This window comes from Temnothorax curvispinosus, unplaced genomic scaffold (genome assembly GCF_003070985.1).
Source record: "Temnothorax curvispinosus isolate PA1 unplaced genomic scaffold, ASM307098v1 QBEX01003329.1, whole genome shotgun sequence".
In the NCBI taxonomy this organism is placed as follows: domain Eukaryota; kingdom Metazoa; phylum Arthropoda; class Insecta; order Hymenoptera; family Formicidae; genus Temnothorax; species Temnothorax curvispinosus.
This window is the reverse complement of record NW_020213109.1, coordinates 233,146-259,797: the sequence shown is the minus strand read 5'-3', so window position 1 is coordinate 259,797 and position 26,652 is coordinate 233,146. Positions and strand designations below refer to the sequence as shown.

General features: G+C 35.4%; 1 protein-coding gene across 10 annotated transcripts in view; it reads left to right on the top strand.

Moving 5' to 3' along the window:
* Positions 1 to 368: 368 nt before the first annotated feature.
* LOC112452384 (lachesin-like) overlaps positions 369 to 26,652 on the top strand; it is a 198,155-nt gene continuing 171,871 nt past the window's right edge. For 2 of the 10 annotated variants that reach the window (XM_025012572.1, XM_025012566.1), the window contains exons 1-3: positions 369 to 823; positions 2,333 to 2,589; positions 10,427 to 10,536. In XM_025012572.1, coding sequence (XP_024868340.1) covers positions 10,464 to 10,536 — 73 coding nt within the window. In that variant the 5' untranslated portion in view covers positions 369 to 823; positions 2,333 to 2,589; positions 10,427 to 10,463. The other 8 variants (XM_025012569.1, XM_025012568.1, XM_025012567.1 and 5 more) reach the window with 8 other exon arrangements.

Genomic DNA, 26,652 nt, shown 5'->3' with positions numbered 1-26,652 from the left:
TAACAAATTTGAGTTATGAAATACTTTTCTATTATAGATATTGATCAATTTTTTATTGGCACCTTGTAGGCATAGTACTTATTTTATTATGACGTAAAAGTAACCCCTAAAATAAATAAGGTCTTATATCCTTACCTTCTTCTTTATCGTTGACGATCCGCTTGTGTTGGATCGGCAGCAATTCTTAACGCGCTTTCTTGCGCACGGACGAGATGCGCGTCGCCGGTAAAAGTATCTTCCGAAGGGGCAGGCATCAAACAACCCCCTACTGCCGGAATCGTCGCCGGCATTGCGCTCGCGCAGGCTTGAGCGCGCGTGTCCGTGTTCATCGTGCGGTATATACGCGGTGTGGAGCAGTAGCACCGGCACCACCATCAGCACCAGCCAGCATTCAGCAGCAGTAGCCGCGACGTGGCTGAAGGGGTTTTCGGGATTCCGATGTGATAAGTTCGCCGTGGAGTGTCGTGTTGATCGTCGCCAATCGGCCCGCGTTATTTTCGCACGTGCCTGGTGCGGGTGCTTCGCGCTTCACCCCGACGAAAAACTGGCCTGACACTCGACGTAGTGGCGAACTTTTCGAAGTTCTCGTCGGGCGCATTGAGATCGGGTTTCTGTTTCTCATACTCGGAGTTCCGCAGGTGCGCGATTTTCGATTCTTCTTCTTCTTCTTCGAAGAGGATCCGACGAAGGATCTTGTCGTAAGTTCGCGCGTGATCAGCCGGGACAAGTTGCAGCACGAGTTTTTTGCTTTCTTCGTTCTTGTCCTTCGGAACGATTGTCGCTCCGAGGGCAAAAAGAAGTTCGGGATCGGTTCATTGGTCGGGTATGTTCTCGTGTTACACGTCGTGCAACGTGTACGAGGAAGATTGGAGGACTTGAAACTAACGACGAGGGTTGACGGATCACGTGATCTCAAAGTTTTCTTGACGGACGTTCGATTCCGAATTCGCGATCTTGACGCAACGCGTTCGTACGTAGCGTGCTGATATATCAGTGATTTTGCAGTTATACTGTGGTCTCATGGAGATTTCTCGCAATTTTGGCGATTAATCGGAAACGTATTTGAAAGTTATTTATTTATTAGCCCCTTTTCACGTTTTGATGTATAATGCACAAAAAATTAAGTCAATTATTCTGAAAATAAAACAAGTTCGTTATTTTTTAAGTTTGACATATTTTTCGCGATGTTATAAAAATTCTATCAATTAATTTTTTGTAATGCCTCGACACGATACTATACTATACCTAAATATTATATCTGAAAGTAAGTTTTTATATTGGAGAACCAGAGCAGCCGTTATCGTTATTTTAACAATTTCCAGTCTTGGACCTGTATAGTTTTCGGAATAACTCATTCACAATCGCTGATGTATATTTTCAACCGCGGCTCTCGATTTATCGAACGTCGTTCGCTTCGGTTTGACTTGATTTCGTGATGTTACCTTCCTGCCAGAGTTTTATATTTTCTATTCTTATTATCGAAAAATAATGGAGTATACTTTATGCCATTGCGATAATAACGCTTGATGCGCATAATTCTTACGCGATAAAAGATACGTGCGTTCTCTTTTTCGGCATTGATTAACGATTCGGCACCGGTTTGGCTCAAGCGTGAATTCGTACGAAATCCGGTGGCGTGCGGATCGTTCGATAGATTTATGACGTACATTGACGATCGTTTGCTCGGCGACCGCTTGTCCCGGAAGTATAATATTTCCGAATCGATCGTACGTCGCCGATCAGAAGCCACGAATAATCGTGTTGTCACCGGCGTGTACCGTACGCGTGATTACGCCGATAAATCTTTGCTGCTTGGTATAAAGGGCAGAAGCAGAGATATTCTCCTATTCAAAAGAAGCGATAAAATTTAAATATTTCCGATAGATACAAGAATATTATTAAATATTAGCTGAACCTGGTGAATGTGACAATTAAGATATTATTTTTAAGATAACTGCTAGAATAGTTTTACCAACTGTTGCGTACAGTCTTGTATAATTTATTTTTAATTTGATAAAATACGACTACATCTATAATTTCTTTTCTTAAATTATGAAAGAAAAATGATTTTATTCTTATTTCTATTTTTTTTAAAATAAACCAGACTTGACAGAAAAGATCTTGGATACATTTTGACAGAAAATGTTTTGGAAATATTTTTTTTTTTTTAATAAATGCAAATATAAATTTCTCAAGTAAGATAAATATATATTGAGCGCTTTCTATCAAGTACCGAAGAAATCACGCGGCTGCACCGTCGAAACTATTGGCGCTAATCGCTCATTCTGTCCGAAACCCGTCGTCGTTTGTAAACATAATTGAAAAATACCAGAGAGCAAAATAGCGCACGAGTGCTTCAGCGGCGATCTATTCTGGCACGGTGGAAACAACGGTGATTTTCTACGCGATTTTGTAATTCGACGAGAGGACCGTCGCAAAAGTGTAGTGAAACAAATGTTTCATGAACATCCGGACATCGCACTGGTAGCATCGTCGACACGTCGATAGTTGCGGCGCGGTCGGGGTTCAAAGGTGGTTCAAAGATCGTCGACGATATGTCCTCGGAAATCCACGGACTTCCGTGAAAAAGTACGTATTATCTCTTGTTCGGGGGGGGATATACGGGGTTAACGTATCGGCGATTTGGAGCTGCGACCGGAAAGAGTTATAGACCAATCCGATCATGTAATTCGAAAGTGCCTATTTATTAAATTTAGTCGAGCGTTATGGAGTACTATTGCCGTTACTATTCCCTTCCGTTCGTTCGATTACTACCTTCCGGCTTCACTTGGCGTAGCTACTTTTAGTTTTAGCAGGGCGTTTAGTCAAAGTGTCACGATTAAATAACTTACAACGTTCTTCTTGATATACGATGATAAATTAAGATTTATAAAGGAAATGGTTTAATTCGACCCAACTGGTTGTTTATTAACATAATATTTAAATACACAACCATGGTTTCGACCATGGTTTGTGGTCCTTCAAGTGTAAACTAGGTTATAGATTTACAATGAGTTCTACGGAACCTCTTAATTATAAAAATTGATGATATACCAAAAATAATTCAAATTATGAATTTTCATATTGTCTGTCCTCGAGGTTAACGTTCAGTTTTCTGATTAATGATACATTATTAGGAAACTTGAGGTATAACAGTATCATGTAAATAAAAAAAATAATGATAAATAGTATTAAATATACGTGTAATACATAAATATTGTTAACCTGAGGTTAACAAGATTATTGATATAATATTCAAATACCCAACGTGTATTTGAATAAAATTAATAAATGGCCAATTGGGTGGAATTAAACCATTTCCTTTGTTAATTATTACTGGCAAAGAAAAAGATTAACAAGAGGTTAACAAGATTTATGTATTACATTACGTATTTAATACTATTTTATGTGGTATTTATCACTATTTTATTTTATTTACATAATACTGTTTCATTAAAGTATTATCAATAACTCGCGTAAAAATACACGGGGCGGTTTCGCGTTGCGCGTATACTTGGCGTGAGACATTACCGTGGCTCTTGATATATCATTAATCAGGATGATTATTTCGACGCTCAAGTCATTAAAATCAATCACGTCGGATTCGACATATTTATTTTAATTTATTATTCTTTAAAAATTAAATTAACTAATACTTCGAGAATGAATAATTAACGTCATCGATCTTCTCATTTCATTCACATTTTCTGTCTCTCTCTCTCTCTCTTTCTCTTGACACCACTCCGGCTTTCCCTCAATGATTTCGAACGGTCCTCGTTTGGTACTCGGACGTTGGTACTTCGGCACTCGAGTCGAAGAGCTCTTAGAGTTACAAAAACATACGTGTTGTCGATTGAGTAGTGTATTCATGAATCTCTTTCGTTGCTGGAAAATAAGCACGCGATAATTACATATTATCATGCTTTTACGTTATGCGCTCTTTGACTCTGAATATGGATTGTCACGCATAAATGTAACGCTATTCGTTTGACTTACACAAAACACGCCTATGGTCGTCGAGTTTCTGTAATCTCGAGATCTTGTTTATCGTGGTGTACACAAACCCCGTTAGTAACTGCAACTTTCCTCGTTAAGAAATGCTGATCTGAATGAGCTTATTCTTACGGTTGTTCGTTGTATTCGGAAGAAACTCCCGTGAAAGAGTTTCATCTCCTCTGTGCAGGTCTTTTTTTCTTATGCTTTTCTTATCGTTTTTCCGCCTTTCTCGTCCTCGCCGCCTTAACGTGGTCTGTAGCCGCCGCTCGACGCCGGTAGTTAAAAACTTTTAATAATAGATAAATGAGCTGAGCTGCGATTGTCCTCGAGACTTGTTCGAAGTGCGACTGAGTTCTCAATCATTTTTGTGGGAAAATTCAAGAAAAAGATACAATCCCGTGGTGAAACTAGATGTTCTGTTTAATGGAAAGAAGAATGCTATAGGTATATGCTATATAAAGACTATAATACCTGATTGTGTAAAGAAAGATTTATGTCCACAGAAATATAATGTTACCAAGAAAATTAAATTTTTTTTTGACATTTTTTCTTATCTTATTCCCGCCCCATAAACGTTTTGCTCTTATCTTATTTTAACAATTTCTCAAACCTGAGTGAATCAATGTCAAACTTCTAAAGCACCCTATAGCGGTATTATGAAATTGAAGGAGAAAAAGTGATAGTATTTTTAATGTTATTGCATAATACGTCGTATCTCGTAATCATGCGTATACGTACCGGCATAGTGATAACTGCGTATGTGGCTATGCAGGTGCACTAGAACATGGTTCGGATCGCGTGTCAGCAATTATCCGAGGCTACAGAATTGATACCGAGAATACGTGCCGGGCCGCTTTTCAACCTGTTCACTTCCGGAATGCAATTATGAATGTTTTGCCGTGTTCTGCGCGCGGCGCGTTCGCGTTTACGATTTGTCGTGGAGTTTTGCGCCGGAGATCCACGACGCCGTGGGATGGGATCGCGGCGAGACGCTGATATCGAGAACACAACGTACGCAATTATACGTCCCCTTGCCTGTAACCGGGAATTTATGATTCGACCCGAGACATCGTTATATGTTTTCCCCGGATGCGCGTTTCGTACGCAGCGATGTTCAATACCGCTGAAATTTGGGAATTAATTCGATAATTAAATCTAGATTTGTTAGCAAGATAATCTTACGATATAGAGTTTCACATTACATACATATATTGTAAAACTCTATATCGTGATATTCTATATATATATATCGTATTAGATAAAAAAATTGATATATTAATGTATTTTCAGATATATGCATGAAAATATTTGATACAGATAAAATAAATGGAATTCCATATTTTATATGACAAAAATCTCAGATACTTATTAAATTGAGATTAATATAATATAAAGATAAAAAATTACTGATTGTATTAAAAAATAGTCTTTAGTAAGTCTGTGGGGCAAATTGATGCATTGTGTACAATGTGCTTTAAAATATATGCAGTTAACCGTGTTATAAGTTTGCAGCTAAAACGCTATAACACTTTCAAAATTGCGTAATATATTTTATTAACCAGTTGACATTATCAGGTATCGTACGTTTTGCTTAAATCGTGCGAATTAACGAGATTTATCGCATCAGCGAGGCGATAAAGTTATCGGAGGGGGGGGGGGTTATTTTCTGCAGCTACGTTTATTGCGAGTCAGTTCTCGACAGACGTTCATCGAAAGACCGGACTTTTCTCACCTCGCAAACTTTCAATCGACGCGATACCATTTTTGCTCCTTATACACGCGCGCGCATCCGACGACTATATAAAAATTTCGATGACTTACAATTGCACAAGTTTTGGAAACTTTTTACTCTATTATTATTGCATGCAAATTGTAAAAGTTCACCGATGGAAATATCAATTTATCTGCCTATAAAATATGATGTACGTAACTTGTTACATTCTGCTTTTATTTACGAATATTTTGACAAATTTTGAATTTTCAGACATTTTTTGCAAATTGAATGGAACATTTTTTTGTTAATTGCTAACATAATTTTAATTCTCGAAAATGTTTAATTTTCAAATGTTAGAGAAATATTATAGCTTTACCGCGTCCTTTACTTGTAAGAAATTGTCGTCTTGTTGTTGGTGTATAAAGTAGCCAACTGAAGTTTGATATCGCGTCCGTTCTACTTTTTCACCGATTATATCATAGTCGCTAATCGCCAGATAGACAAAAAAAGACGCTTCGATAGACGAGTATACCAAGTTGGATATTGGCGATCGTCCGCGTCGTGTAGCAAGAAGTCGTTGTAACGTTTCTTCTGCCCAAGTTGTTTTTCTCACCCGTGCTTTTATGACGATGGATAATAAAAGTAATGTCCGTCATAAAGAAAATAGAGACGTCGTCCTGTATCGAACGTTGCTGGTTTGCTGCGGCCGGAGCTATCTCTCGGCTCTCATGGAGGCAATTGTGTCGATATTTTCGGCTGCTTTTATGTTTATGATATACGAGTTAATTATGTATATTATTAAGGTCGCTCGTTAAACACCTAATGTTCACGGAAGTGATAGAAAACCTATCGCTGTAATAGTTTAATAACAAAATGTTAAAATCGGTACATGTAGTTTTTAGTATTTTATACGTTACAAATTTTATAGATATTTTTTATTACTATAATATTATATTCTTGATTGATTTGTATTTTCTTCCTTTCCTTTTCTGTCTATAACGTTATATTAATTTAGAATTCGCGAATGTAATATTGTTCGATTATTATCGATGCCATAAATTAATTATCATAATTGGAAATCATTCATGAAAATCACTAACCTTGATTTGATTTTTTATTAATTTACATATATATTCATGATGTTTCCGAAAACTGAATAGACGTATTTGTGTACAAAAGATGTGAATAAGCATCAACAACTTTCTGATTGTTTTGAGTCTTTAGCATTAAGAAACGAATTCGTCTATCCCAATTTCTATTATCGTGAAAAACAGGGATACAGAAGTTTAATTTGATCAGTTTGAAAAATTAAGCGAAGAATCACGGCGATGTGTCAATTAATTGATATAAATGGGGCGTGATTTAAGTCGACGGGCTGACTATGTCGGCATACGCGGACGTTACGGTCTCACAAAAATTTAACTGCTTTTGACATCGCGTGTTTACTCCTCACAGTTTTTGGCGTTGTTTCGGGAAAACAAGCCGTCATCCGATTTACGCGTATCGACGACAGATCGGACAAATTTGGAACGTGCCGTACCGTCACGGCGCAATGGGATTGCAGACGCATATAACGGAAGTGGTGGCAGCGCTAGGTCAGGCTAGACGAAGGAGGAGACAGTGGTAACGGACGTCGGTGGTACGGCGGAAGCACCGCGAGCGGCCGATTTCCCGGATTGGCCTGACGTTTAATGAACGTCCAGACGTTTTGATTTAGGGGACAGTTTCGTTCCGAAACGGGGCACAATAACCGCCAATTTGTAAATCGCCTCGTAAATCTTGACAGTCGCGCAGCCATGCAGGAGCGACGCAACGGCGCGACCGCGCCGCGCCGCGACGAATCTCGACTTGTACTACTAACCGAGCATCCAGTCCAATTGCATTAAACTATCGACGCGCCGTTAAAAGAGATCAACTGGCATTACAGCAACTGTAAACAGTAGCGCGATGGTAATGTTGTAGCGCTGAGGCAATAGCGCGATTGATAGCATAGTTTGGTAATTGCTCAAATTTCTAATTGGCCCAATTACCAAACGATGCCATAGCAATTGCGTTATTGCTCGAGCGCCATAACGATCATTATTAGCGCCCGAATGAACATAGAGTGCTGTCGTAATATTAATTAATTAAGAATTGAGACGTTAAGATTTGTAATACAATGTATTCGTTATATAATGTTTTAAAATCAAAACGATGAAATTAAAATGACGATAATGTTCTGCAGTTAGGAAGTAAAACTGAGGATAGATATGTGACATGTGTGTTAGAGTACTCGCTTTTCTGTACATGCTATTGTACTGGCTCAGTTAGATGCAATATTTTAATAATTCGCTATTTTGTTCGTATTTAATTCATTTATAGCGTTTTTCATTGGCAGAACTGGTGCGCACTCAGTGCACATTAAAGCCGTTGTACACTGATTTAATCTCTAATATTTAAAGTAAAATGCAAATATTTCGACTGATAAAATATCCAGTACATATTTTACCAAATAGTACAATAAAGAATATTGAGAATTTCATGATTTAATTTGTTTATATTAAACACTTTACGTTTTTGGTTTGTGTACGACGGCTTTAATGTGCACTGAGTGCGCACCAGTTCTGCCCATGAAAAACGCTATTAGACATTTAATCCTGTGTCTTTACATTATGAATTCCTTGAAATTAAGAATACGATAAAAATATAATTTTTTACATTTATTATATTCTCAATTAGCGTTTTATATAATTTTATGTAGCTAATAATAGCAAAGCAATGTGTGCTTAAAATAAGTTTTAGTAGGAAGAAGATACTTCTCCCTGCTAAAAGAATTAATATCAAAATTTTGTTTTAACTTTGATATATGCATCTTATAACTATTCGGCGTTTGGTCTCTCGGATGCTCGTTTCTCGAGCGTAAACATAGCTGTGTATGCCTTCAAAGTTTAGCATGCACTAACTGCGGTCTTCACCGAGTAGACGTGACATAACACGAAGATACCTAAACTACGTGACTCCTTGCGTGACACGCTTATGTATTTGCATATAATCAAGGTGTCGGAAATCTCAACGTTTAGCAACTGCATATATTCTTGTTTGCATTTTTTTCGAGAGGTATATAAGGTTGTGATATATCAAAATCAATTCTCGTTTAACCTATTTGCACTTTTATTATATAGGTACAAAATTGTTAACTTATAAATGTTTCGTATGTAAAATTTTGATAATCTTAATTTAATATTTTATATTTTTTGGGAGGATAGCAAAATTGTATTTAATTTATCTTTTCTTGCGATTTTCTTAGATTATATTTACTATTTTTTTTAAATTATCAACGGTCATATTGTTCTATATCACTGCACATAGAAGAAATAGCACTAACAGAGAACCGCCTGGAGCTATATCCATGCGAAGCATTTTTCCATGAGCCTGTCACGAACAAGTTTACGAGAAAAATAGATAAAGGAACGCGAGCGTTACTATAACGGTGTTACGTAACTGAGTTTGCTAATTATGGAGCGAGCGCGATAGTAGAAGTGAATTCAGGGTTGTGGCGACGCAGGCCATTTTACTCGAGTATCAACGTAGCATCGTTATGGAAATCCCTGTTATATATCTAGTAAAACTCGTGATAACATTATGAATTGCGCATTACGCGCGTAATATTAGAAGGCTCTTTGCACTCTAAATGTCCAAGTATAATGGTCTGTAAAAACTTTTGTTGCGTTACGAGCTTTATCCAGAAGATATCTGATAATATTAAAAAGAGACCAGGAGGGTCGGTGTTTAATAACATCTTTGCTAAAAGAAAATTAAATTACGGAATTTGTAATCACAAGAAGATGATAGATATGAAATCTGTTGCGTGTATATGCAGAGTATATGGTAGATAGTACATCGCTCTATATGTCGTGACATATATTAAATGAAAAGCCTGTCATACGTATATGGGTGTGAATAAAAAGGACTCTTTTCACACTCAGAGTCTTTATTTATTTATATTTTGAATAACATACTATGTACGCATCTCTATATAATTGAGCTTATATTGAGATGACATGTAAAATAATTATAGATTGATTCATTAAATCATTTTTAGCTAATATAATCTTCATACTATCAGTAATCATTGGACCGTACCGATATCGAGTACACAATCTGGATCATAAATAGCAGAGTTGCATCTTGTCGAGCGATGTTCACATATTTCAAGTCGATAAGTCTGATTAACATTGGACGTTCGTTAATTACCGTATCCTTGTGTATTACACTGACTTAGCCATGCGTTAATGATTTTACGGTTGTGTGCGCTTCCGACCAATCGGCATATTGCAACATTGCAATATGCATTCGGTTCGTGCACATTATGCCGGATTGACGTGTACATATGTTCCTCGCGCTCGTGTATTGTACTAGATTTATATCGTGCCTTTAATGATAGAATAGGGTTATTTGCTGAAGACCACTAATAATCTGCACCACTAATTATCTATGAACTCACGGATATGAGTAGGATGTAATGCCGGCGTGTAAACTATATTATTAATGATAAACACGTCTCGTTGCTTGCTTTTATGCATATCACTTTTATGAATATTTCATGTTTTCCTTGATTCACTGTTTTTATTTTGTTGAAAAATAATCTAAATAAATTCAAGAGTAATATAATATGAGAAAAATATTTAACAAAAATTTGATAATTTCTTTTTCTAATCAAACTTTTTGTTATTACAGATTAGCTTCGGAACTTAAAGTGAATATCGACGGAAAAATGGCGGACCGACAGAGAAGGAGTCGATACCTGACCATCAGTATACTGCATATTATCACAATAATGTGCCAAGGTACGTGGATTATATTTCAGCATGCTTAATAATATTGGAATTTAAACGTGAGACATTTTCGGACATTCATAGAGGTAATAATACAATATGTGATACGATACAACACGATTAAATCTGCCATGGGGCATAAATGTCCGAATATATCTATATGCTTCTAGCGAATTTAATTTTCCGATTTACAATATTTACTCAGTGACAAATATTACGAGTTTAGTTCGTATTTATGTTTCGATCTCTACACAAATATCGCGATATCATATCCGGATTTGTATATAATGTTGATACTGGCATTATTTTCGGTATTTGAAATTATAAACTTACATGAAGCTTCACTTTCGTTAATTATGCTCTGTTACCAAAGATAAATTAGCTGGGGGCCTAACACATAATGTCCAAACGTTATTACTGCTCGATAAGGCACGATTGTATTACAATTAGACTTGTAACGATAATTCATAACATTCACGAAACGTGGAACAGCATGCGTATACTAATTACATGGATTTGTCACGTATGAACGGTGAAAGGCGATTATTGCAGCATCTGTTAGATTCGTTGTAAAATCATAGGATTGTACCGCATACCATTGTTCCCTAAATCCTAAGCTGGCTGTTTATTGCGAATAGTTAATTGCGAAAATTTGACGCTTCCCTCTCGACTTTTAATCAATTTATCCGTTCATCCAATCACACATTTTTGCGTTATACGTCGATATGTGCTATTCATTGCTCTTCTTTGATTCTAAATCAATTGAAGAATCTCATTACGCGAAGTTATGAATAGTTGTACGAGATGTAACCTGAAAATTTTTATTTTACCTTTTATCTAAATTCATGCAATATCATTGATATTTTGAATCGATACGACATATCGTCTCGAGTTAAAAATGTGAATAGAATATCTATTTAAGAAAATCGTAACGCTTTCCGAGCTAATGCACATTGCGCACTTTCAATTCAGCGTTAATCAATCTTCCGCTCAGCGTGCGATATCTCGCCGCGTTATCGTTTCTCGCTCGTTCAATAGAAGGAAAGTTGAGGATATCTTCGAATCTTCCTTTAGAAGCTTAATTATCGCTAAATAATAAGCTAGTCTCTTCCACACCTTCTCTAATAGGACATATAAAAGAGCTCCGGAGTAAACTTTGCTTTGCTTTAGTGGCTATTCTCTAAGTTTTAAACGATTTGACGTAACAATATCTACTTTGCTACGATGGTAACGCTCGGTCGGAGGAGATGAAAGAGAGAATGACTAAAAATGAGGAAATGAGATAGAACGAAGAAAGGCATGAAATAAAGGGCCACTGAGTGAGGTATAAAACGAGAAAGAAAGAAAGAAAGAGAATGAGAGGGAAGCAAAGAATAATAAAATCGCTTTGGGTTCCGTGTCTTACAAAAGCTGGCGGCGAATATCTGTGTTAAATTGGATCTACACCTGCTGATATAACTTTGTAATATTCTAATTAAGACTGCAACGTTCTTGTAATGAGTTTCACGACACTCTTCTTTGCTTTCTGCTTGCTTTTACAGTATACTGTAGATGCACAGAAATAGTTATTTTTTATATTTCCATACATGTCGCATGTGTATCAAACAGAGGATAAGTTACAATACAGATGGTGATCAAATTTTTCTAAAATTCTGATATTTGGTTGAGTAACGCACCTAGGTGCAATCAATTAAAATTATACGAGCATTCGAATGATGTACGACATTCACTAGTTTCGCAATTACTAATTCCTGATTTCGCGATTAAAGGGTTTCTGCTGTTCCGCAGTTGTATGATGTATTGCATGGCGGTGTTCCATCAATCTCAAGATGAATGCGACGTAATTTTTTCATACGACAACAATTTTGTGATTTCCGTTTCCGATACACCGAGTTCGACATTGCTGAGATTTTGCGTGCTTTTTACAATAGTCGAAAAAAAAAATATATTTTTGCTTATATCACTGCAAGTTTCTACTGACAGTTACGATCTAGCTATCGTGTTGCGTATGTAAAGTTGCCTAATGATATAACTCGTTATATTAAAATCAATTTTTTTCTTTTGGATAGAAAACTAAAAGTAACAATAATAAATTAATATACATAAGTAGTTTTTTTTATCAGAACGAAGATAAAGTCTCTTAATTTCTGTAAATACTTAAAAAGAATACGTTTAGTAATTCTTTTAAATCAAGTAGTTAATATCAATTACTTGAAATGACGTTGAAACAAGAAAATGTGCAAATAATTTGCAATAATTTGCCAATAATTTGTATACAGTGATTCGTAAATGTATCAAAGCAACAGCTATTTATTGAATCAATTATCGGTGATTCCGGATTTATTCGTTTGGAGTAGGAATCCAAATGAAAGAAAATAAGAATTATGAATTATTGTGTCACAACATTTACAGGCATTATCTTGTTGGCGATGCTTAAATTTGAATAAATTTAGCGCCGAATTGAGTTTCGAACTCCTGGTTTAAATGTGATATTGGGATAGAGATATTATTACTCGAAAATTTAATTTGACAAGGGAATCTGCTTCAATCAAATTGAAATATCGTTGCGTTTACCGAATCCTTAATAATAACTACTTACCATAATAACATATTAACTTTGCTATTAATATGATGCTGTTTAATATCTTCTGGTACTTGTCCCTACGTTGAGAGAGTAATATCACGACACACGGAACAGCCCTCGCTGCTACCTGCTGACTCGACTGTCGCTGTGCGAACGATAACTCGATGCGCGGCAGCCTTACGCGTACATCTTAGCGCGCCTCGTTATTAAAACAAACATCAAGACCACACGGCAATCAGCCTCGCTGCCGAGAAATATCTGACATATTACAAAATAATTGTACTTTAAATGTTCCGTTTTTTCTTTTAAATTAATTATTAATACCTAATCGATATAACATGGTTTCTCATTATCCAAATGACTCGATCTGGTGATTCGTACATTATTTCGTGTAAATTATCAATCTAAAGAAGTAGGTAAATTACATTAAAATGAATAGCTTGAGCAGAACGAAAACAAACATCAAGACCGCGCAGTTAATCTTGTTTCTTTGAAATATTAATGTATTATACATTGGATATTCCGTTTCTCATATCGAAGCAGTAAAACGGTAACTTATAATTTCTATTTTCTATCGTTTCAAATTTTACTTCAGATGAATAAATCGCGCAACGTTTTACGAATACTTAAATTACGCGGGCTAATAATCGCGTATTGTAACAATTGTGAAATAAACCTTTTAGAATTTTTTAATATTTCTTGCAACTATTTCGAGAGATAGTACGACATACATGGAGCGGCTCTTACTTTAATTAATATCTACTTACTTATAATTCTTACTTTATAAAACTGTTTTAATTAATATCTAGTGTTCTCAGGCGACGCTAATGTGCCTGCAAAACAAGGTGTAAAATATGCGATTACAGTTAATGTATTGGAATTACATTAAAACGCGAAAAAAAAAGAATATTCCGCGTACATTTATTAATACGTTGAATTTTTCGTGACTGTTTGGCACGCGGTCTTAGCGTTTATTTTGATGGCGCGCTATTGTGTACGCGCGAGGCCGTGCGATTTCACTCGAGCCAGTATGTAGTAATGTAGCAGCGGGAGTCGCTTCGTGTATCACCGCGTTATCTATTGAATCGTGATTACTTTTTACGAACAATTAACAGCTATATGCCCGCGCGTTTAATTAGCTACTGCGATTAACGACTGTAAATGAATCGGCTATTTATTTCGCGCGGTGTTCAGTTCACAGGATCGAAAAAGTCGAAGCGATAAAAGATTGCAACCATATAAATTACTGTTTTACTTGTATCGCTAATAATACTTTTTTTAACAACTTTAATTTTAAATTCAGTAAATGTATTTCGCAGTTGCGCTTTAAATTTTCTCAAACGTAATTTGTTCGTTACTTTCGAATTGAGACTATTGAGAGTGCGGAATGTCGAGTGATTATAAAGGATCGCAGAGTTTCGGACTTCGGAATTTTTTTGTTACTTTTCGGTCGCAATCTGTATATAACAGAAAAATGCGCGTTGTGTTTGATTAACGTCGAGAATATCGTGCGATTATATTGTGTTAATTAAGATGCGCGATCATAATTATCCGTGTTTTCGCGAGAGTTGTAAGTACGAACGAGTCTGAGAGGAGGAGGAAGCCTATTTCCTCAAATATCGCAATATTACGAAATGTCTTACAAAATAGGTATAATATTTTAACAATATCAGGTTTCACGAAAATATTTATTCCGCTTTTTACGAAAATAACCGCACTCAGTTGATTTCCAATTTAATAGTGATCCGTTCCTGTCACAAAATAAAACTTTACTCAATACGCTTTTTGATATTCAAGATTCATATGAGATCGACGACTACGGGATCGACACAATCGCGGATTTGAAGCTTATTTTTATCTGTGTAAACTAATTACATCATACATGTTTCGTTTTTCACTTCTGTTTATAGTCAGAGAGTACAATATCTGCAATTGTGACACAAGCCGTTATATTTTTTGCCTCTATATTATTTATTACAAAAAATACGATTAATACAATCAATGATATAGGAATAGTTAAAATCAAATGCACGTAATTTTATTCCCAGGTTTTATAAATGTATCTAGTAGTTTTTTGTAATTATTTTTTTTATAAATGTATATGATGCGCTTGTGCCAGCTATTATAAAACTTACATACCTGACACGCTTTACGCATTTTCTAATTAAAAATTCTTTTTGCTCCGATAAAGTATTCAGGATATCTTTCACTACACTTGTTCAATATACGTTTGATTTTTCTCGCTTTTACTTTCTTGCCTTCACGTAGATAGAAAACGGACAAATAGAATTCAGAATTTTGAATTTTCGCAATAAGTTTACGCTAAATTAACGATATGATTATCCTAGAGGTGCGAAAGCTCTATGGGATTTTGATATTGCGGTGACATCGCGCGCCGGCATCGTTCAGGATCGGCCTAAGCAATTCGTGTGTAATTCGTCGGCAGCCGTCTATGGCAGCGAACGCCGTAATTTCGTATCGCTTTGAGGCACTAATTTAAATACATATTAATACAACGCGTGTATGCAATATCCGCCTGGTGCGGCGCGGGACACAGAACAGCCATGGACGGCGGACTTTGCCGGCGTGAGAGCACGACTTTGCGTGCCAGCCAATCAACATGCCGGGCTATGCATACGAACAAACCTGTCGACGGCTTGCACACCGAATAAATTCGAATACGCCGTGCACTCGCGTTACGCGCAATAATGTCAGTTTAGCAGGCGGCCTTGAATGGAGCAATGAGACTGTACAGAATAGCGTGATAGTGCACATTACAACGCGAAATTTATCGCGAAATATCACTCATTTAGAGAACACATTACTGACGTGCCTTTTAGCTTGGTCTTAATACTTTTCTTTTTTACGTTTTTGCAGTACAGATATGAAGTATTTATATTTATTGAGAATAACTTAACGTTAAATAATCTTAATTCAAATTCTTAAAGGAAAAAGAGAACGCAAATTATTATTGATTTGCACGAAAAAAAAAAATTATAACAAATTAAAATGTGCTAAAAAAGATTATTCTGTTGGCTTAAAAGAGTCGGTGCAAGTTGAAAATTTAAAACATGGATTTTTATATAAAATAGTGTAGTATATAAAACAATGTAGACTTTGCAATAGTAATGAAATGTAATAATGGTTTGAAATATGAAACTGTGAAAAATAATTTACACTTGAAATAGTGCAAAATGTTAATCAATTTATTGTAATTATATGTATTCTTAAATGCAATAACGTAGAAATTCTGTGATGGATTGTTGTTTTTGCATTACCGATCTGAGAGTGAAACTATTGACTGAATGATATAAGAACTGTATAAAGTGACAACTTGAAAGATTTCTGATTTATACAATAAAAGTCTACTTCGCAACGATTGTGAATAATAAATAGCAAATGGTAACTTTTGCGATAAAGTAGCTTGAATAAGTGAAAAAACAAATGCATATATGAGTACTTTTGATCCGTGACATTTTCTATGAACGCTCATACAGCAATTACCGGTTCCGATAATTTATTTGATGCCGTTTTATCTGTGGACAAATTATTCTATTACATTTTTAGTACAGTTTTTAAAATGCGTACTTAAAAAAGATGACACTACATATTATCTTCATGATTAGCTTTATACAATAGTGCTGTTTAAATTATGTTTGTTTATTCGTGAAGATCGAGATTTCTTTTATTCAGTATGAAAAATGATGTCAGTAACAAGACAAGTTGATCGCTCGTATATACACTTTCTTATATTACGTAATAGATTTCTCTGTACGTCACATCTCGTTTCAAGAAAAGTTTCTCAAATCATAAATATGATTCAACCAATATTTTCAAGAAGGGAAGAGAATCTCAAGTTTAAGCTTTAAATTGATCGCAAATCTTCTTCGTTTAGGAATATATAGAAATATTTATAAATATAATATAAGATCGAGATTGATAAGAAACAAGAGATTATTTGACGAGATGAAAGGAGAAGAATTTTACTTTTAAAATATTTTTTTGTTTACGATATGTTTTTGTTCACTTTTTAATCATTAAGGCCCATAGTTTCACAAGTGTCGGTTAACTTTTAATCTTAGATTAACTCACTCTTCGTCTTTTTCTAAGGGAGACGTTAGAAGGAGACGGAGAGTGAGTTAATAAAAGATTAAAAGTTAACCGACACTTGTAAAACCGGGCCTAAGGCTCAGTCCCACAAACGTCGGTCAACTTTTAACCTTAGGTTAACTCATTCTTTGTCACTTTCTAACGTCTCCCTTAGAAAGAGACGAAGAGTGAGTTAACCTAAAGTTAACCGACGTTTGTGAAACTGGGCCTAAATACTGGATTTTAATTCACTAAAATTAACATAAAACAACATTTACATTTACAATAAATATTCGGAAATTGTAACTGCCGATCTCTGATTAGTTCTCATGGAATCCGCTAAAATTCGTTCATGTTAGAGTCAAATAAGGGTGTTTCTTGCGCCACTTCGTTTCTTTTGTCGTTGTGGCGAATGGAAAAACTTCTGGTATTCCCCGGTCGACAGTAAGATCTAGATTCTTGATGCAGCTTTTCTACTAAAGAAAGAGAAATAGAGGAAAGGCAGAGGGAAATCCCTTGGAAAAAGTACCTTAGCCGGTGCGCCTTGGGAAGGGTAGAGGAACATAGTCGAGCTCGCGCTATCGTTGCGTTAAAAACTTTCTTTTTTCCTTCGCCTCGTTCAACGCGCGCCCTCTTTTCTCGCGACGCGGACGTGTCGGCGCGAGGGTCGGTCAGCCGCATAAATGCAAAAACATATTTAAAATGTTATCTCGCGGCGGGCCGCGAACCGCATTCAAAGTTAAGACATTAAATGTACATTAGTACCGTTATGCGCGCCCGTACTCACCACTTAACCTCTGAGCCATTTTATACATGTATATGCATTCATGCTCGAGCGATTCTTTTGCTTTACGGTGCCTTTCGGTTACGTAATAATACGAAAAATTTTCCATGCAAAATAAAATAAGTATATAAATAAATATATATAATGTATGTGCGTGTGTGAGATGCGTGGTGCAGAAGTATTCGAAGTTGACATACCTACATCTTTTTTTACTTTTGGATACATAGTAGATGGGGGATACTAAAGTCTTAATAATATAATCACATATAATGTCTTTTGAGGAAGAATTTCTTGAACGTTACGCGTATTATTAGTTTGTACATATGGAAAATTAAATTAAAATATTAATAATTGTTAATACAGAGTTATACAGTAATAAAATATTTTGCATTCTTTGTGTCTATGGACATACGCTTTTTCAGTAGTAAAGTTTTCATTATCCGCTTATTATTAGAAATATTTCCATGAAGGATGTCAGGAATAATGAATATATTTGAATTAGATAAATATAAGTTACGGAGTAAAGATACAACTTTTTTATTTTTATATATTTTTCAAAACATAAGAAAAATTAGAATACTCTGCGAGAGAGAATAAAAGTTTTTGCAAATAGATATAATCTATTTAAAATATATAAATTATAAAAATATAATTTAATTCTGTATTTATCAATCATATTCTTGAAATGCAGAAATATGCAGAAATGCATAGTGCAAAAAATTACATTTGTATTATACTTCTTCAAATTTAACTTATATTTTTATTATTTCTGGTAGAGACAGGAATAAAAATCGACTCTAACTCCATTTCTTTTATTATTACTTCGATAATTTTTTAATTCGAGATTCGACAGTTTTAATAACATTTGATGCACACATTGATGGAGAATGTAAAATACTCACTAGTGTGAGCGTGTAGAAACATAAAGTCGCTTTGAAAACTACAAAAGCAGATGAACATTGTCGACTGTCGCCGAGTGTTTTGTCGTGATGAAAAAATAGAACTGTTGGTACATTATGGGTATACTTTTATCGTACCATTTCTGTCTGCACGTATATCACTTCGTTTGTGTCGTATGGCGTTATGACGGCAAAATGCTATTGTCAAACTTTAGAGAGAGCGCTCTTGCACCGGAGCATTATTTGTCCTCTTGCATGATTGTCCTATATGAGGTATTATTAAATAAGCATAACTTATATGTAAAGGAAAATTTTACATAATTGAAGAGAAAATTATGTAGGTATACGTGTATTAATAATAATATTCTAAACTATAGTAAAAATATACTTTAGGTTTTTATTTCCTTTAATGTTTTAATCTGTTCTGAAAATATTAAATTTATCTTTAAATAATGAAACTAAGAGTATTAAAAGTATTAAGTAGTTTTAAAAATATAAAATTTAAAACATTTTTTTGGTTATAATTTAGAATATTATCTGTAATATTTAGCTTGTATTTTACTTTTTTATTGTGTACGTTCGATTCGGATGATAGACGTGGCAAGAATTACAGAATGGCAGATGAAAAAGCTTTTGGTAAGCTAAAATTTCTTCTGCGTTGGCTACTACAATTGTTCTTTTCACGATTGCAGACTGTGACTGCCGTTAACGAGCGAACGACTTTTTAGCGCAACGGTACAAGACCGTGGATCGAGAATAGCATAGGAATGTGCTGTACTGCACATACGAAAATAAACTGTTCTCGTATATTCATCAATATGGGAAATTGGCTCTGCTGTATATTTCTAAATTGTAAACCTGATTATCGTTTTTGTCGGAGTATTTTCGATCACCTTTGAAGAATCGATGCATACTTAATTGTACTAGTTTTAACGAAAATCATTATTAAAATTAGTTAAAATTTGTTTATACCAAAATAATTATATACGCGCACGTCTCTCACCACCGTTTTTAATAATTTACATACTTATACTGTACATACATCAAACCAATCTAAAAGACTAATAGAAGATAAACATGCATGCCTTATTTCGTGCATTTGTCGTAACTTGCTCTAATATTTACTCGACTTTTTAATTTTGTTATTATTATAGCGTAAAAATTTATCTTAATTTTCTAAAATAATGAATAGACTCACATAATCAGAAAGAAATGCAAGTAAAATTTCTGATTTTACAGATAGAACTATCATGTTACATTGCTATAATCTTTTGGTTTATTTAATCTTTAATACGTAATATAAACGAACTTTTTTTATTGTTATAAGTTAAAGTCACAATTACTATTGCGATTTTTTGTCATAATACAACAAGTAAATTGTACGTTCATCAAGCGTGTCTAACGCCGTGATCGTATTCGACAATTTTGTGATTTTATAACATATTTCAACACATATATATATTGATATCGATGTACATATATCAATTCGCCTTAACAATTCGCTTTTGGTGCAAATCAGTATGTACATATATATTTAGAGCATGAGATATATGCGGATGTATTGCATGATGTATATACTTACTTCGATCTCTTGCTAGATAGAAACTGACTTTCATCTCGCATTCGAGACGCGTGCGCATACCATATATGCGTCGAAGCCGGCAGGCCTGTGTAAACTTTCGATTCGATGAACACGACTTGGTGGTTCCTCGCGGACCGTTTAATGGCATTTCCGTGCTCCCAGAAAGGGAAATATTAAATTCCAAGACGTTGAATTCGTATATTCGCATACGCTATCGTATTCTGAGAGCGTCGGCAGAAGACGCTTTTCGGCCTACTTTGCAACACCGATAAAAGTGCCATTCGCGCATGGGGGAAGAAGTAACTCTGTCGACAGGTTGACCATTCTTATCTACGCGTGTATAAATTATGTTACCAAGTACTTGTGATTCTTCGTTTTAAATCTCCGTCATATTTTTATGAATGTTTTTACAAATAATAGTAATTGCCGTTTAAAAGCTCTTGTCAAGTAGCCTTATTATACATTCAATGTCGATTAATATTTAATAATAACAGATTGTAAAAATATGGTTAACTTATTTTTCTCTTTTGCACAATATTTCATATTTGTCTCGAAATTGGAAGCAGGATGAACAGGTTTTTTTGTAATAAAAAAATAAAATTCTCTTGTTGTAATTTTCAATTTGTTACGAATGTAATTGTAACACCGCTCCGACAGCAGAAATAATTCCGGGATTATTTGCTTTTACAAAAATTGCGTTGACATGCAGGTATATGTATCTATATATTCTATTTAATAAAGAGAGGTAAGGAAAGAGAGAGAAAGAGCCGGTTGCTGCAAGGTACGCAGGCTGCAGTTTCGTCCCGTGTTTACTGTTTCGCTCTCCTCTCTAGTCCCGTCTTTATTCCTGACGATACGTAACCGAGCTAACGCTGTAAAAACGTCCGGCGGCGTTGCAGGTTACAGACGTGTTACATGCCCGACGCGGTCATTCATCTTCCTCCCAGTCGTGTTTCTGCTACGGCATTCTCTTCGCTTCTTTACTTACGCGCGCGAATTTTGCGCCTTTTATCCAGCGAAACGGCACAGTCCGCTTCTGCGCGAGCAACGATTTAACGTACGTGGCAGGTTATAATGCTGCCTGGCGCAAATATGTAATTTTTCTAAATATTAATACATTTTGAAGGGAACTGAAAGGCAAAAGAAAAGCGCGGCCCACTTGGATATGCAGCACACGCGTAAAAGAGAATTGTAAATCGTTTTTTATCCTGCAATTTTATAATTTTTGATGTTTGCTGATGCACTAATACCTGACGTTTCTTTTGAAAACTGCATTTTATTGCGTTTCTAGTATGAAAATATTGTGTCGTAATATCCTTGCCGTATATGACGACATTTCGAATCTCGAAGTGCAATATCTCGCCTCTGTTGATATATTCAAAGGATTCTTAGATATTTGTACTATTATATTGCCATAAGACTAGTAAGTTTGTAAGATTTAGAACTAACTATTAAAAAAATTGTATATTGACATTTAATTTCTTTTTTATCAAAGAGATCAATTACATTATTCGAGAGCAGCTTTTTCACGCTACATTCTCCAATTTGAGGCAAATAATTTTCATATTGTTTCATGTATGTGAAAATGCATAAAACGATAATAAAAAAATTTTTAATTTTTATAATATAATGTCTATTACGCGTATTACACTGTAGGAATGCATATACGGAAAATATTATTACTGTGCGATATTGAGAGAGCGAGCAATTCTTTCTTTAAAGTTTTCCAGAGTTGAAAAATCACGACGGTTATCGTCGATTGCGGATGCTGGAAATGTCGGTGAGGTTGAGTGGGAAACCCCTTAATGCACGGGAGCATTAAGGCGTCTAATTTCGTCTTTCTGCTTTCCACGTTGAAATGCAATATCGCCGCGGAAGGACTCTGCGCGCAAAGTATTTCCAACATTTCCCAACTATTTCCCAAGCTGGATTGCTCACTTCATCAGTCGCGGTCTTGTTTTCAGACCATCAACCAGTAATCCTATTCACATGTACGCGACGTAGAAAATTGTTTAATTGTATATGTTCGATTTATGTCACATTTTATTTACCCAATATTATATATTTTTTAAAATTACAATATTTGATTGACCAAGATTAATTCTGTAAGTAATTTTTCTTTATAATAAGGATAAATAATATTTTTACACGTACATTTTACCTACTTGACAACTACGATCGCAAAATGAATTTTATTATTATAATTATGCATATTGATAAAATTCAATTACGGTTTTAAGATTTTATATTTATAGATGGACTTCAAAATATTCGAAATGTATTTCGAATATTACTAAAATTTTTCTTGAACGATATCGTACTTGCCAATATTTGTTGATGTCTTTCCGTGATAAATCGCGAGAAAATAATTGTGAAAGACTTGAAAGAGAAAGTAGGAATCGTTACATGTTGAATCTAGGTCAGGTATCCATAGTTATAACGGAGCGAACGGGCACACAGTGTTTAATTGCAGCGTTTCATCCATCCAATTCTCCTCTCTCCTCCTTTTCACCTATACTTATCCAACTGTAGCACCACGTCTTTCGCGAAGGACACTCGTCTTTCCGGGAACGGGACGAAAAAGCATTTGTCTCTGATTTGAAAGCATTACAACGCCAGCTTTGCAATTATTATCGTGCTGGAATTAGACGCAATTACAGTTTCCTATCTGGAAGCTGCTTGTATTCGTCATATTTTCAGAAGCGTTTTCCATTGAATGAATTATGATTGCTCTGGGCCGATGTCAAGAGTTATATTAATACAATGATGATATTTATACTTACTTTGTACATTTCATACATTTAAACTAGTGAACTTCAAAAATAACTTTGTTCCTAAAGTATAAAAGAATATTTTTGTTGATTTCGTCGCTTTAAAGATTTGAAAATAGAAGCTTCAATTTTGTGATAATAATTTTCGGTATTAATGGATTAATTGTGTGCGGTGCTTATCACGGATGTCGAGGTGCAGCAGTTGGTACTGCCATGTGTACGCTGCGCGAATAAAGCAATTTTCTCCTAGAGGCATTTTCAGAAAGAGGGTGCGGAGCAGTACTCGGCTCGCGAGCGTCTCTGCCATCCGATAACACTTCGGGATGGATCGGTTTTTTGCTCTTGGAACAATTCTACCCTGGCTATTATCTACCCTCTTTCGTTCTCTTCCTTCGTCTCTTCTTTGTCGTTCCTTTTTCTTCTTCCTTGCAGCGCCACCTCTGCCACGAGCCTGTCTCCATCCCCTTTCGCGTCCATATTTCCGGGCGGATCGCGTCGCGTAAAAACTATAATTGTATAAAAGATGTTCCCAGGCCGGCGCATTGTTCTTCCCATTCCCGCAAAGTCGAGCCAAGAAAAGGAATTTCCATAGATCTTTTCATTGATTTCTTCATAGAATCTGTCCAGCCGTGCCAGTCATATTCAAAGATTTACTCACTGAAGTAAGACGGGAAAATTGTGCGCGAATCGAGGCGCGAATATATTTGTCAGCAAAATTAAAAATATTTGTTTAACGTACGAAGGTATAAAATAAAAATAAAAATTTATTTTGAATCTGTAAATAAGCTCGGGTAAGATGGCCATAACCTATGTTCTTTCAATCTAGCTCGCCATGAAACATCGAATGAACATGTGTTGGCTATCTTTCCTCTATGGTCATCTTATCCGAGTTTACCCTACTAAATAACTGTGAGTATAATTAGTGGGTATTTTTTACGGGATGTGAGTACCGATACTTTAACAGGATATTTTGGAATTAACGTACAAATTTCTATATATTATCTAAATTCTCAATTTGTCTAGTCGGGTTGGATAAGAGACGATCCGGTAACCATCCTTTTCTATTGCGGCGGCATTTGCGTTTGACTGAGCGGCATGGCCTCACGGGAAAAGCCGAGCTTAATGCCCCGTATTCGCGGCAACTTCTCTGGGACGATTAATGCAAAGTAGCTCATAGTGTCAGTTAGCATAACGCCGAAGGTGCGCCGGTATCGTGGCAGAGGGTCCTCTAAGCCGGCTTACTGTCGAATGCCGTAGCACTATTACTTTGGCCGTTGCCTCTGGCTCGCGGGTAATTTGTAGCTTGTAACGGCAGCCTTTGTGCCAATAATACCGTATATGATTCTTTGACCGCGTACACTATATTGCCATATCGGCTGGTCGGCCGAATCGACGCTGTAAAAGGGCTTTTTGCGCGAGCTCATACTGTCGAAAATGCACTGCGTGCGTCATTATTCGGACGTATTTTATGATAAAGGGAATCCTCACAAAATTAGATTTAAACAGTATTGATTATGACTATATTTAAATGCAATCTATTTTCTCTTTTATAATGCATTGTTATTTGTAAAACAATGTATAGGAATTTATATTCACGTATTATATTTGATTAGCGAAATAAACATCAGTTAATAACATTGAAGGAAATGTAAGCGCGGAAATTGTTCGAATAAAATTATGTGGGTAATAAGAAACGATAAATAATACACAGGTTCGCTTTGTACGGTTTGTGAAGATTCGGTGACTTTAATAAAATGTTAGTCTAGCAAAGAGTAAAATAGATAGCCTTCGCGTGACAGTTATTGGAGTACCGGTTTAGAACACCGCGTTAATAATACGGCACACAATCAATCTTGATACTAAATACATTACATAAAAAGAACAATATCCGTGTACCAAGATACCTTTTAATCGATATTCATAATTAATATAAGTCGCCCGTGAGTGCTACAAGATTTGCATTTATTTAGCGTAAAATGTGTTTGTGAGATCCCCGGAAACTGCGTCAAACGGGCCAAGTCTCAGGGAAGTCGCCGTGTTTAAGAAGAAGAGACGCGAAAGAAGTCAACATTGATGTTTTAGAACTTTTACGCGGTAATTTGAATAACAGTGCAGTAAATACTAATTTGGGCTGTTCGCGCGATGGTGGCAAGTTACGCTTGCTGATACTGAGAGTTTCAGGAGTGCACGAAGCTGCGAAACCTTAGCGAGAACGCAAGAGTCTTAGATTAATCTAGGGGTGTTGCTGTTGTTTCTGTTTTCAAGCCCAAGTTTTCCTTTAAGACCAAGGCGAGGCTAGGAACTCTTGTCGGAGAAATATTATAGAGAGAAAGGGCGGATAGCATTCGCGACCAATTTTCGTAAGCGTTATCGAAACCAACTGCTGAAACAAATACAAATAATACTGAAATAAATTCTCAACTAACGACTAGTTATATATACTATAATCAATATATATTTCCAGAGAACAAGAGAAATACAATACATTCTTGATAATTTTGTACGCAGTAAATATAATTCGCGTTTATGTTAAAATATATAACGGTATTGAAAATTGCGATACATTGAAAGTATTGAAGCATCGCTACTTTTTTCTGAATTGAAACTTTAATAATGATATTAATGTACTTGAAAAAGTAATTGAAACTGTTTGTGTCAAACTTGTTTTTGGGAAACTATATATTTCTAAAATAAATATCAATTATCTATGCTGTTTTCTAGTAATTAATAGAAATATTTTCTTTATTATAAATTAATATTTTAAATCTTTAAAATCTTAATATTTTAAAATATTAATAATATTCTCGGGGAAATAAATGTCGACACAATGCAATTAAAAAGTTGTTTATAGATAGGGATTTTATTACATTGAGATTGACCGGATTCTTTTGCAATTGTAAAGTGCTCGCGAACATCTGTTTGCCATTTTAGCAAATTACTCTAACAATTAAAATAATGAATTTAAGATAGGAATTACGAGAAAAGTTTTCCCAACTGAGTAAAACTAGCTAACTTCGACATAGTCATGAATTTGCGTATATAATACTCCTCTTTTCTCATATATAAGAAAACTCGGGAATTACCTTTTTCCTGTCAAATGTAAATTTTCTGAAAAATTTTGGATGATGCGCAAATTTATACATAAATACATAGTATCTCAAACTATCGTATTATTAGTTCATTTTTTTGAGCTGACGTTTTGTAATTTTTATTTAGGTCATCCTATAATAAATCCTATAATAAACTACAGTCGCCATCGTGAGATTTGCCGAATAAGAATCCCGAGAAAGTATATCGCAGTTATCCAAGGTGCCACCTCGTTTTAGTACGATTTTTTTGCTTCATCGAACTCGATTCGCCCCAGACCCGTTCACATGAACATATATTTTCGAATTATCGACAGCCGAGCCACGCGACAA